At 44.7% G+C, this 12,945-nt stretch overlaps 1 protein-coding gene across 2 annotated transcripts in view; it reads left to right on the forward strand.

The window, feature by feature from the left end:
• Window positions 1–12,945, forward strand: part of ITSN1 (intersectin 1) — a 1,130,286-nt gene that overhangs the window by 1,041,171 nt on the left and 76,170 nt on the right. For both annotated transcript variants that reach the window (XM_069202488.1, XM_069202489.1), the window contains exon 33: window positions 6,825–6,923. In XM_069202488.1, coding sequence (XP_069058589.1) covers window positions 6,825–6,923 — 99 coding nt within the window. The remainder of the gene's footprint in view (window positions 1–6,824; window positions 6,924–12,945) is intronic.

Here is a 12,945-nt window from a genome sequence, read left to right on the forward strand (position 1 = left end):
AAGTTCAAGAGGAGAGCAACTGGACCACCTTCCACTCTGCCCAGCCAATGGTATCCTACTCTCAAAAACAGGAAGACTCCCAGTCTGACCAAGGTGCAGCACAAATTCTGCCACTCTTTGGATGACAGACAAGGCTCCTGTAATTACCAAGAAGAACTGACTCCCGACCTCTCTTGAATGCTTGTGCTTCCTCACCAGCTAGTCCATATGGATGCCTCACAGTTTCAGAATCCCATTATCATTTGTGGAGTGCTTCAAGATGCCACTGTATCCATCCCCACCATCTTAAATGGGACTAGAAGGAACTCTTCTTCGGGACAGCTGTATCAAGATCCATCTATATGCTGTCATGCACAACTGTACTGCAAAACGTCATGACTCATGACATCCAGGGACTCAAAACCTGCCTTGATCTGATCCATAATTGGATGTCACACACCAACCTAGAATTCAACTAGACCACGACAGAATTCCTCTTGCTCAGCAATATCCCCAACAGTCAGAGAAATCGCATGGATTCACCCTTGTCATAGGCCCCTCCTTCAAAGTACAAATTGCCAAGGAAAACAAGGCAGAATTGTACCAGCCTAGCCTCACAAAAAAGGTAAAACCTTTTCTCACAGAATCAAACTTCTGAAAAACAGTCCAAGTATTTTGTTACCTGAATTGAACAGACAAACAAAAACCTTTATAGCAATAGCACGCTGTGCATCCTAGAACATCTTGCCGCTAAGCATACACACCAAGCATAGGTTACAGACACAATTCCCCATCAACCTTCATTAGGTCTAGCAAAATAGGAAAGTCTCCGTGACCTAAAAAAAACGCATATATGATTTCATAGCTTTAATCCATTGTGGAAGGTTGTTCCATCCCCTACGTCCCAAATAGAATAAGGCTCTGCCACCCTCCTTTGCTTTCTGAACTTGCAGTGCAGCTAATAATAGTTTCGAGTTAGTTTATATGGCTCTGGGATATGTAGCATTACAATCTGTTTGCTAGATAGGATTTATTCAATTCTACAGAATATTCTAAACACTAAAACAAAGGATATTAATGAGAATTCTGACACAGGAAGCCAGTGCAAATCAATTCTCGCTTGGGAAAGATGCTCAAGATTACATAACCCAAAGACTGTTCTGACTACCAATTTTTGAACTCGCTGTAATGCATTCATTGAAAATTCTGTAATACCTAGGTACGGTATGCTGCAGTAGTCAATCTGGATAATATACATAAGTGTTTTGGTACTGAAAGATTTTTTCTACTGACTTCAGAAAAACATGATGATGTTTGGGTATTGATCTAATGATTCATAGACAGCTTCTCATCTAAATGGACCCCAAGTGACTTTACCTTGGCCACACGGGTGTGGGCAGACCCGAGGGCACTAAGCACCAGGAGTCCTGCCACCTGGTCATATAACTTGGCACCTACAGCACCTCTTTTTTATTGGTGTTGGGTTCAAGGAAGTTATTGGCCATCCAAAATTGTTCTGCAGTGAAGCATTATACTAAACTGCCTACAGGTCTGGGCGCATATTATCCCAGCCCCATAATCAATTGTGTGTCATCCATGTAGGATACTAATATCCTAAAGATTTATTAAGCAATATTAACAGTCAAATAGATCAAATAAAGTGGCTCTTAAAGAGGACCCCTGAGGCGATCTGCATGCAACTTCCTGGTACGTTGAGCGATTGGATTTTAAATGAGGCGAACCCATCATACCTAGATTCCTGATCCTCAGCTGTCATATTGTGGTTTATAGTATCAAATGCTGCAGACAGATCCAACAAGATCAGGAGTAGGGTTATGCTCTACCGTTTCTTGCTACCCTGTTGCACCTTCCACCTGCCTCAGAATGGATGATGGAGGAATATCTGACCCTCTTTCAGCAGGAAGCACAGGCCAAAGGAGCCATTGAGAGGGTGTGCAAGCATCAGAAGTAGGCTTTGTTTGTTACTCCCACTGTTTTCTGGGGCCATAGAAGGGCATATGGACATTGTCCTGTTTTAGACCTTCAGTCTTTCAGTGCCTTCCTGCAGAAGGGCAAATTCAAGATACTCACCCTGGCCCAGGTCTTGTCTGCCCTAGATCCTGGAGACTGTATGGTAGCATTGGACATTCAGAACTCTTTTTTTTCTCATTCCCGTCCTACAGTCCCACAAACTCTGTCTACACTTTGTAGTGGGGGAGGAGCATTTTGGCCTCACCAGTGCCCCTTGGGCGTTCATGAAATTGATGGTGGCGGTTGCAGCACATATTCGGAGCTCAGACATGCCAGTCTTCCCCTGCCTTGACGACTGGCTACCGAAGGTGGGTTCGCCCCAAGCAGTTATCACCCACCTCTAGATTATGGAAAACCTCATTTTGTTGGAGTTCACTACAAACGTGCAGAAGTTACACCTGACTCCTTCATTGGCGCCATTCTGGATATGGTGCAGTTTAGTCCTTTCCCCAGGAATGGAAAGTCAGGTTATGATCTAATGTGCCAGCCTCTGTTCTGGATTTTAGTAAGAATAACCTTGAAGCTGCAGTGACCTCCTACATCCTGTTGGTTAAGCAAGCCAGTTGCTATATGTGGGCTCTTAAGCTCCAGTGGGTACATCATAAAGGGGATCTCTATGATCCAAAAAAGCCTGCAGTAGTGGATGCTGGATTGTGTTTGAGTCCCTGGAAGACCCATTCCCTACCTCACCGGAGCTAATAGTGGTGACCAGCGCATTACTTCTGGATTGGGGTGGCAACTTGGGAGAGGCGGAAATTAAAGGGCATCTGGTCTCGGTGGAATTTCAACTGCAAATCAACCTTCTGGACCTGCAGGGTGCCCGCTTGCCGATGGTCTTCCTACCATCCATCAAAGGGAGGCTGGTGCAGGTGCTCACGGACAACACCATTGCCATGTGGTCTTGCAACAAAAAAAGTGGGATGAGGTAATGGACCTTGTGCCACAAGGCCTTGAGCTTATGGAAATGGCTGGAACACCAATTACTTTCCTGGTGGTATACCACCTGGTGGGATCTCTGTGCCAGCCACTGATGCCTAGTGAATCATAAAAATGGCAGTTGCTCTGTAGGTGGCAGAAGGTCTCTTCCACAGATGGGGAGGGAGTACCTTTGCCCAAACATGTTGCCACCACGGAAAATGTGCAACATGAGCAGTTTTGCCTGTTGGAGTTTTGAAGGAATTTCTCTCTGAGATGCATTCTGGTTAGAGTGGAACTCTGGAATCCTTTCACATTTCACCTGAAACCTTCCCTGACCCTAGTTCTGAAAAAGATCAGGAATGACTGGGCAAAAGTAATCCTAGTGGCACCACATTGGGCACAGAGAGTGCAGTATTCAGACCCCCTGGGCATGAACATCTGTTTTTTGACCAGGCTGCTGCATCATATGGATCTTCTGTGACAGCAGCAAGGCAGGGTCCTAGACCCAGGCTGTGCAATCTTCACCTCCGTGCTTGGAGAGTGAGCAGCGACACCTGTTGGCCTTCGATCTCCCTCTTGAGGTTGTAAATGTCACCTTGACAGCCAGGTGTCTCTTGACAAAATCAGTCAAGACAGCCATAGGAACAGGTTTGTGGTTTGGTATGATACCCAACAGACTGTCCCACTTCAAGTCAGCTGAACCGAATTATTGCTGTTTGTGTTGACCCTTGGACTTGCTTTGGGCACAGAGTGCCTGTCAGCTCTTTCTTCCTTTTTGGGTTTGCCAGATCAGTCTTCGTTGTTTAAATCACCCATTGTTGTGCTTTTCTTTTGAAGGGTTTGCAACATTTGTTCCCACCTTCTCCCTTTATAATGCCTTAGTGAGACCTTAATGTTGTCCTCACTGTCCCGACGCCCCATTGGCCGGATCCTAAAGGGGTTCTTAACTTCTACTTCGATCATACCAGGTAATACCATATTGATGATCAGCTCTTTGTGGGATTTGCTGGAGTGAATAAAGGCAAGGTAGTGTACAAGAGGACCATCTCTTGGTGGCCCTGCTATACATTAGCGAAGAACTAGTCCCAGGAAGGTTTGTGAGCTCATTCCACCAGAGCCAAAGCTGCTACCACTGCATCAACTCTTGGAGTGTCTCTTCTGGGTATTTGCCAGGCTGCTTTGTGTACATCACTCCATATGTTCAGCCAGATTCGTTGAGGTGGACATTTTGCCTGCTTAGTCCTGCAGGACATTTTTGTGTGCATCAGTTGACAGACCCATCACCTAGGAGGTACTGCCTTGGTATTTATTCAAAAGGCGAGGAATCTGCATTTAGAAATATCTATAAGAAGAGCAAATTGCTTTCCTTCTTAAATTTTCTTATAGACTATCTACCCACAGACTCCTCACTGACCTTTCCACCCTCCCTGGTCTGTGAACTGGGTTATTTTCCACCTAAACTTATAGAGATGTGCACAGATGCCAAAGTCAATTCGCTCTTGGGCTCAGCATCTGGGAGCACGGACAGCCTAGAAAGTAACTGATGCCAACATGTGTGAGTGGCACCTATATTTGGGTCTGTTCACCACTTCTGAAGTGAAATGATTTACCAGTTTGTCAGAAGGGTGATGGTGTGACCATGTATTACAAGGTGAAAAGTACCCCGTGCCTAACCTTAAAAGATTATTGGAAGTCACTTTGGAGTTCTTTGACCTTTGTCTTCAGCCTTGTGTCTCTTCATGGTTACAGAACTCAGACAGTTCCAAGCTCTGCCAGTATGAACATTTTTATTAAAGAAGACCCAAAAGTTGGTAGTTTAAGTTGAGGCCAGCAGTGTAAAATGCCATCAACGTTAGTTTTACTGATTTATGACCAACGCTGTCTGCTGGAGTTGCGTTGCCGGAGTATAATCTTACATCTTCAAAACATATACATTGCCATTGTATTCCTGTTGATCAATTTCTCCTTTCATTTTGGCTTAGCCCTCCACGCTAATGGCTTGAAGATTCTATCTAGGTTTTCAGAGATATGCTCCTGAATATGAGACGAATTCCCAAAGATATTGTCCCTTTGTATATATCTAAGGACTGTTGACACACGTGTCTGGGAGCCTGTGGTTCCTGGTTTATATTGAAAACGGATTATCTGGTAGCCAGTCCCAGCTGGCGACTGGGCAAAATGGTGGGTGGGGGGGAGCAAAATATATATATATATAAAAAAATTAAACTTACCTTAAGGTCACCGCCACCGCACTCCAGGTACAGGCTCCCAGCCTGCCATGTGCCAGTCATGACGCTGCTCAGAGCAGCGTTATGATTGGTTGGAGTGCCCTGGCTGGGCGCTTCAAGGCAGACCGTGAGCCTGGGCTTGCTCTCTCCAACCTGGCAACACAGTGCTGGATTGGAGAAAGTCCTTGTGCGCATGTGTGTTTGGCCAGCCCGAGTCAGCCGGCCAAACATACATGCGCACTGAGGGGGGTGCTCTGTGCACTCCCCTCACTGCTCATCACCCCCTCTGCCACGCCCCTTTAAAAATAAAACGATAGTAAACACCGTTTATTATCGTTTTATTTTTAAAGGTTTGCATCTCCTGCTGCTGCGTGCAGGGGGCGACGCTCCTCAGCTGTAGTGGAGGAGGGGCCCCTGCTGGTAGCTTCTGGGTATATCTAGGTAAACTGCTGCCTGTTAATGACTGCAGAAAAGAGGCTATCAAATACAGCACATTGAGATGATTTGTGTAAATCTTTGAGTAAAAATCAAATAATCTAAATTTTTGTTTGCTTGATTTTTCAGCACTGATTCATTAGGGTGGGAAATGGTGTTGATGTTACTGCTTCGTCCATGAGAGCCACGCTAGGTTTTAACCGGCCTGGGTGTTAGTTTATTTTTTATTTTTTGAGCTGCTTTGTTGCTGGCAGAAGGAGCTGCAAAGGACATGCCCATAGGCACTTGTTGTCACACTGGCTAGCGCCCAGCCACACCGCAGTGGCACATATGCAAACAATCATATAGAATATTTTAAACGTTTGAAAAATATAATCCTGTACCTCTTAAGTGAAATAAACTTTGTTTTAATATAAGTTGCAGGAGGAACTACTCCAGGAGAATTTGTGAACAGAATTTAATGTCAAGATTTTCTTCAGTGGTTCTCTCTTGGCTTTGACTCATGAATTCTTTTTAGCTGCGGAGAGGCATGCTCTGCCTGCCAGTCAGATGTTTGCTTCTTTGACACTGGTTCATAATTTCATTGTACTGCTTTCGATTTGACTTGAATAGCAATACACCCCCTGCTATGATTGCCAATATTTGGTTAATTGATATGCCAGCCTGCACTGTGCTCTTGGCGAGTCCGAAGACATTGGTCACTACTCGTTAGTATCTGGTTGACAAAAAACTCCCACATGTAGGCAATGTTATTTTTAAGGGTAAAATAAATAATTATTTGACTAATAGAAAGTAACTGTTTACGAAGTTACAAGATCTTTAGTTGTGACTTATTGATGGAAATGTATTATGGTTAGTTTACATTAATCCATATAACCCATTAAGGCCAGGATGTGTGTAGCACATGGGAAAATGATATATGAACTATTGGTATTTTATTCGGAATGAGCAACTTAAGTCACGTACGTAATAAAGGCTGCAACTCGAACTGATCTCACTTCAGGGCATTTATCCTGTGATCTTGTTCTCTGGCTGGTTATGGATTCATTTGTTGATTTTTCTGCATGCCTTTTTGCACAGGTTGCTTCTTCGATTGTACAGATGAGTCTGCATGAATTCTGCTGTCATTCAACAAAGACCAGTAGTGATTTGCCTGGAATTAGTTGTGTGTGCCCTGCTATCCTTTTAACGTATAGTTACATAACATTTTATTTGTCTCTCCACTTTTCTCAGCGGTTAGCAATGGATCCACGCTGTAAAGGAATGCCTTTGTCTAGTTTTCTACTGAAACCCATGCAACGGGTAACCAGGTATCCATTAATAATAAAAAATGTAAGTATTGTGCATAACCGATTGATTTTTAAGTATGGATTGATATATTTGTGTCTTTTAAATGCATGCGATGTGTTCTGATAACATTATTTATTCCTAACCTGTAATATATTATTTATTTTTTTATGTCATTTTCTGCCATATATGTGGTGCTCAAATGCCACAAGTCAGAAGACTTGCAGTACAGCAAGTGTTGCATGGGTCAAAATGTTACCGGAGGGGTCTTAGAGGGTTAAGTCTGCAGCACCACAGGACGCGGCAGACGTTATTGGGGTGTTCCTTTTATTGTTCCACAACCACTCTCAGCCCAGTAGAGTTTTCAAAACTGCAGATTTTACAGACATCACAGCAACAGCTGCATTTGTTCTAACACTCTGAGACACCAGTGCCTAGATAGTGTCAACGCTTGTGCATCCCGCCTCGAAAGCTCAAGCACTGCACCCAACTTTTCACAGTAGCTCAAACTAGCTAATAGTTGCGAAGGCAGCGCAGGAAACCACTAAAAACCAGGGCACCTTTGTGACCTTGTCAGGGCTATGATGTGCTTTATAAATAATACTATGTACTTAATATTCAAGAAAACACATTGGGCCTCTAAAGCTTTATGGAAAGCACTTTATAAAGTCCAATACATTGCAAAACATGTTCCACTGGGTCAAGAATGATTTCTTTGAGAGCAGGGCACTAACCACGCACATGATGTCCAATTTGAGTGAGGAAAGTAAATTCTTCATAAACGCTGCCATATAAGGTTCTGCGGACACGTTACATACTTTTGTTATTTGGACCAGGCTTGACATGATCTCCTTAACAAAGGGTGGAAGGTGTTGAAGTGGGAATGGAGCAGAGGGACAGCTATGGAGGAGGTGCAGCATAGACTCATAGTTGTGGAAGAGGGAGTCACAGATTTTTGTGGTTTTGAACTTGAAGAAGGTCCTATAACTCAATCCGTTTGATTCCATACTAATGCGTTTAGCAAGTTAGGCTGTTCTGTTCTTGTTTGTGATAGTTTCTCCTTTGTTGTATAACACCTTGTCCTCATCCACCATGGATTTTCACCATAGGCTTTCAGTGTTACGAACGGATTAATTGTGCTTGAGTAATTTTGAGGCTGGAGAGCTTGTCCTCTATGTTAGAACTATTGTGGTACAGAGTTTCAACCTCAGCTTTTATAGGTCCTGACTACAATAAACTGTGAAGGCTAGCTGTTTTGGGAGTGGGGCAAAGTAACAGGTTAGAGAGGTGGAGAGGGTTGTATGTCAGAATAACTCATGGCTTTATCATGCATGCTCTTGCATCGCAGGCATTCCAACAAATGCCTCTTTACCACACATTTCTTTATCATTCACATCATTACGACATGCCTTAGGGAAAGCATTTGACTTCGGAGAGGTATGATTTACTATTCCAGCTCCAGTCTGTGCCTCAGTAGGGAAAGTCTTGGACTTTGAAGTCCAACGCCGCTTTCCCTAAGGCATGTTGTTGTAAAGATATGCCGGGTAAAGGAATGCTTGTTAAAGACACATTTGTTGTAGCTTTTGCAATGTATTTGCATGCGTGGCTCGGGCCGAGTAGTGAATGCTGTTTCCCAATGGAGAGAGCAAAGGGAATGATCTACTACAGCTATGGTTGTCATGATACGTTGAAAGTTTCTGTATTACCTGTGAGCATTAAGCCTAACCTGCTAGTTGTGTGAGTATCAGGTTCCCTAGCCTCAGGTGTAAATCTTCTATGGTCAATAGAATCAGGGTTAGTTTTAAATAATTCCAGGTAAAGAGGTGCTATGTTGTAGATAGAAGTAACATACAAAAGTGATGAAGGAGCTGTTTGTGTTGATATGCAGCAGGTAACTCAGGACTTTAAGCAGATGTGTCATTACATTGTATAGAAGTTAATTTAGCAGTATAAATAAGGAGCATCCTGCCTCTTTGCTTTGGCCTTCTTCCTTTGGATGAATTTAAATCTTGTGGGAAGAGCGCCATCAAATATGGGCAACAGCAATTAGGCAACATGGAGAAATGATTATTTGGTCAATCTTACCTACCCTATATTAGATATCTTTGCTTCATATAACAGAAACTATAGTGTCTACCCCAACAAATATGAGAGCCCTGCATTTGTTTTTATTTTTATATGTGAAAAGGATGGAGAATCTGTTGTTATATTAAGTAAAGATGTGTGGCGTCTAATGTTACCAATAAACCTTCTAATGTCTTAGTTGTCATTCATTTTGTATGTTATGTGATTAACTGTGTCATCAAATATTCCCTAGAGAGAGAACAAAACTGTGATGGGGATCACAATACTTGAATTTCTAGTTTATAGGAGTATGTTGAGGTTTCAAAGGCAATCTGTGAGTACGGAAGTTAAATTCAAAACTTGATAAAGGCCAAATGGCCAAGACAAATGAAAGAGATCTCACTAATGATATCTGTACGTTAAGGTCTTCCTTGCATAATGAAGTGCATGGAAATATATCTATGGCAGTTAACTTGTGCAAAAATATGAAGAGGCTACTTAAGTATTATTACTTGGACAATTCCAAACTCCAGAATTATAGTAGCTCATAAACGTATGTGCCTGCGTTATTAAACTAGGTATTCTCAGGTATATTTCAAAGAAGAACTTGCATTTAAAACACTAACTATGAGTTGAAGTGTTAAGACATGTATATGTAGCTGCCTGAAAGTATTTGGAGTGGTCGTGTTTGGACCCCTCCTTATCCCCGCCACCTCCCCACAATAACCATAAGGGCTGACACAAAGCTTCTCTAGGTTAGGAATACACCTCTTAACACCTCTTAAAAGAACACTACATCACAATGCAGTAAGAATTCAACAACCAGTTACCACTCCTATTAGGCGTTGACTGTATGCTTGACTTTGACCCTGTACAGTGCTCTGCTGCCTTTTAAGCTAAATTTGCGCTATGGTAATACCACATAAATGTTTATAATTAACATCTGATAATTGTATTTTCTGAAGGAGAAGTTAACTCATTTGATAAAACTGTGAAAATGTAAATTAGTCTGTCTGTTGATGCATATGCAACAAGGATCCAATGGAAGTTGGAAAATATAATTTAATGACATGTACCCTGTGTAGGAGGCTGGCTCAGTTTATGGTGTACACCTATGGTGTGGCACCCTATGCTGAGTCCAGGCAACCCTTAGTGATAGTGAATAGGTGTCCAGATAGCAAACGCTCTCCAGGGGTAGCTGAGGCGAGCAGCTGAAGCTTATCCAGGAGGAATGTAAAGAACTCACAATACCACAGTAGTCGCACAGTAACTCACTCACAAGAAAGAACCACACAAGTGTTGCAAAAATAAAGGATGCATTATTACAGCACTAGTACTAATTAGCAATGGTTTATCTCTCTTTGGCGATATACACACACACAATATATATACAAAATAACCAACAAATAGCATAAAATATACAGGGCCCTATGGGAGGGCCAAACCATATACTAAGAAAGTGTTATTTGAAATAGTGAACCCAACCAAGGTAAGTGTGGTAGTTAGCTAGGGGCTACGAGTAGATGAAAACACCAGCAGTAAGTACGGTAAGTGTCCCCAGCGACCAGGTGTAATGTGGTTACCCACCCAGTTGTCCCAGAGGCTAACACAGGGAGCTCCGATGGAAGTTCGTGGGATTCAGGAACCTTCCCAGTAGACCCTGAGGAAACCAGCAGACAAGAGAAAGGTTGGAGAGTGCCCCCACCCCATGATACCTAGAAGACAGGAGTACCTAATTCCAAGAACCCGGATGCAGAGGGGAGAAAGGACTCTCTCTGAACTCAGTGGATGACTCGGATTTTCCAGCTGCTGTCACGACTCGTGGACCAGGCCAGTGGAACCCAAGGACGTATTACAGGCATGGAGGAGCTGAAAAGGAAGGGGACAGAGTCCAGCACCCTTGGAGGTGCCCAGATGGTGTAGGTGTCAATACCCACCATCCTAGAAGAGATATTCTTGCAAGTCGGTGGAAGAAGATGTCCAGCTGCAGGACTCAGGAGCTGCAGAAGATCCCAGGAGTCACCTACGAACTGTCCTTCAATGGTTGCTGGATTGCAGGAGGGTCAGTGACCAGCCAGGTCACCAACAAGCACTGGGAAATACAAGCCAGAGTTGAAGAAGTATTTGCAAACTTTTGCGGACCAGCAAAGTTCAGGAGACTCTACTCAGGAGGGGGAGTCAGGACTGCCCCTCAGCACACAGGAAGGACAGCAGAAGTCGATGGAGCCCCCACGAGTGACCCACAGGCGATGGACACAGGGAGTCACGTGGAGGCCTCACCAGCACAAAAATACAGAAGTCCCACGTCCCAGGAGTTGCAGGACAGGGGCTAATCTTTGAGATGCAGAGTGCTGGGGGCCAGGGCTTCTTGGTGCCTGAAGATCTCCCAGAGGAAGAGTCAACAAGCCTCAGCAAATGCAACAGATGCAGTGCATAATGGTTCCAGTCCAGTCCAGTAGCAGGAACAGGGGCCCACAGTCTCCCAAGTTGGTCAGGAGACAAGCAGGACCCAGAGGAAGCCACAGACTCACCACCTGTGAAGCAGAGTCTTTCAATGTTCATGGACCAGCAGACCCTACCAACCAGTCGACGTTGTCGTGAGGTGCCTGCAGTTGCAGGGAAGTGACTCTTTCACTCCAAGCGATATTCCTTCATGCTTCCAAGTGCAAACAGAGTCCTTGTGAGCCTGGAGGATGCACAGCCTTGGATGTTGCAGAATTCTTGCAGGATCCGGAGAAACAATGTTGCAATGGGAGCCTTCCCACCAGGAGCAGACATGTTTCGGTCCCAAAGCAGACCAGCAGCTTTTCCAGAGGCCAGGAGCACAAGATGTCTTGCAGAGAGTTCCTTGGAGAGTCTTGCTGTACAAATCTGAGGACCTACCCACAGGGGAGCCTTTAAGTAACCCTAGACATCATCTACTTGGCCTAACCAGTGAGATGCTCCCGGACACCGCTGCCCATCTTGTTACCAAAATGGCAGAATCAAGTGGACACCTGTCAGAGCTCTGTGCACCTCCCTAGGGGAGGAACTGGACGGGGGAGAGGGTAACTCCCCTGTCCTTTGTGCAGTTTTGCTCCAGATCGGGGGTTCCTTAGCCGGTGCAAACCGGATTATGCAAGGAGGGCGCCAAATGTGCCATTCAAAGGAGTCTGGTGGCACTCAGAGTCCACCCACCCCAGCCCTCAGACACCTAATACACAGGGTTGGTGATCACACCTCTCCCTTGCAGGAAATCCTTTGTTCTGCCTCTCCAGCCTGAGCCTGGCTCACCAGCAGGATGGCAGAGCAGTGTCTGGGGTCAGCAGCAATGCAGGTTGGCAGCTAGAACCTGTAAGGCTGCACAGGCAGAACTGGGGGATCCTCCAAGGAATCCCCAGAGTACATGGTATCATGCAACTAACACTGGAATCGATGTAGATGCATGATTCCAGCATGTTTGATACCAAACATGCCTAGGTTCGGAGAAGCCATTATGTAGTTGGATCATTTGTGTTGACCAGTGTCCACTACATACCTTAAGATGGCTTCCCCACACTTACAGAGTCCAGGAGTTGGCCTTGGGTCTGTGGGGGCACCCTGCTCATGCAAGGGTACCCTCACACTTAGGGATATGCACCCTACCCTTGGGCTGAAGGGCCTACCATAGAGGTGACTTATAGAGTCTGAGTGCAGTGACCAGGTTCGGTGGTGAAAGGGTGCATGCACCACTTCACACAGGCACAGTTTGCATGGCCTCCCATGGGTGTCACAATACATGCTGTAGCCCTTGAGGGACCCCTGGTGTACCAATGCCCTGGCTACCTAGGTACCATATACTAGGGACTTACATAGGTGCACCAATATGCCAATTGTGGCTGTAGAAAGGTACCAGCAACCACATTCTGGGGAGAGAGCACTGGCACTGGGGCCCTGGTTAGCAGGATCCCAGTGCACCACAGTCCAAAACATACTGACTCTATGCATAAAAGTGGGGGGGTACTACAACTAGAACCCAGCATAC

The sequence above is a fragment of the Pleurodeles waltl genome, chromosome 8 (assembly GCF_031143425.1).
Source record: "Pleurodeles waltl isolate 20211129_DDA chromosome 8, aPleWal1.hap1.20221129, whole genome shotgun sequence".
NCBI lineage: Eukaryota > Metazoa > Chordata > Amphibia > Caudata > Salamandridae > Pleurodeles > Pleurodeles waltl.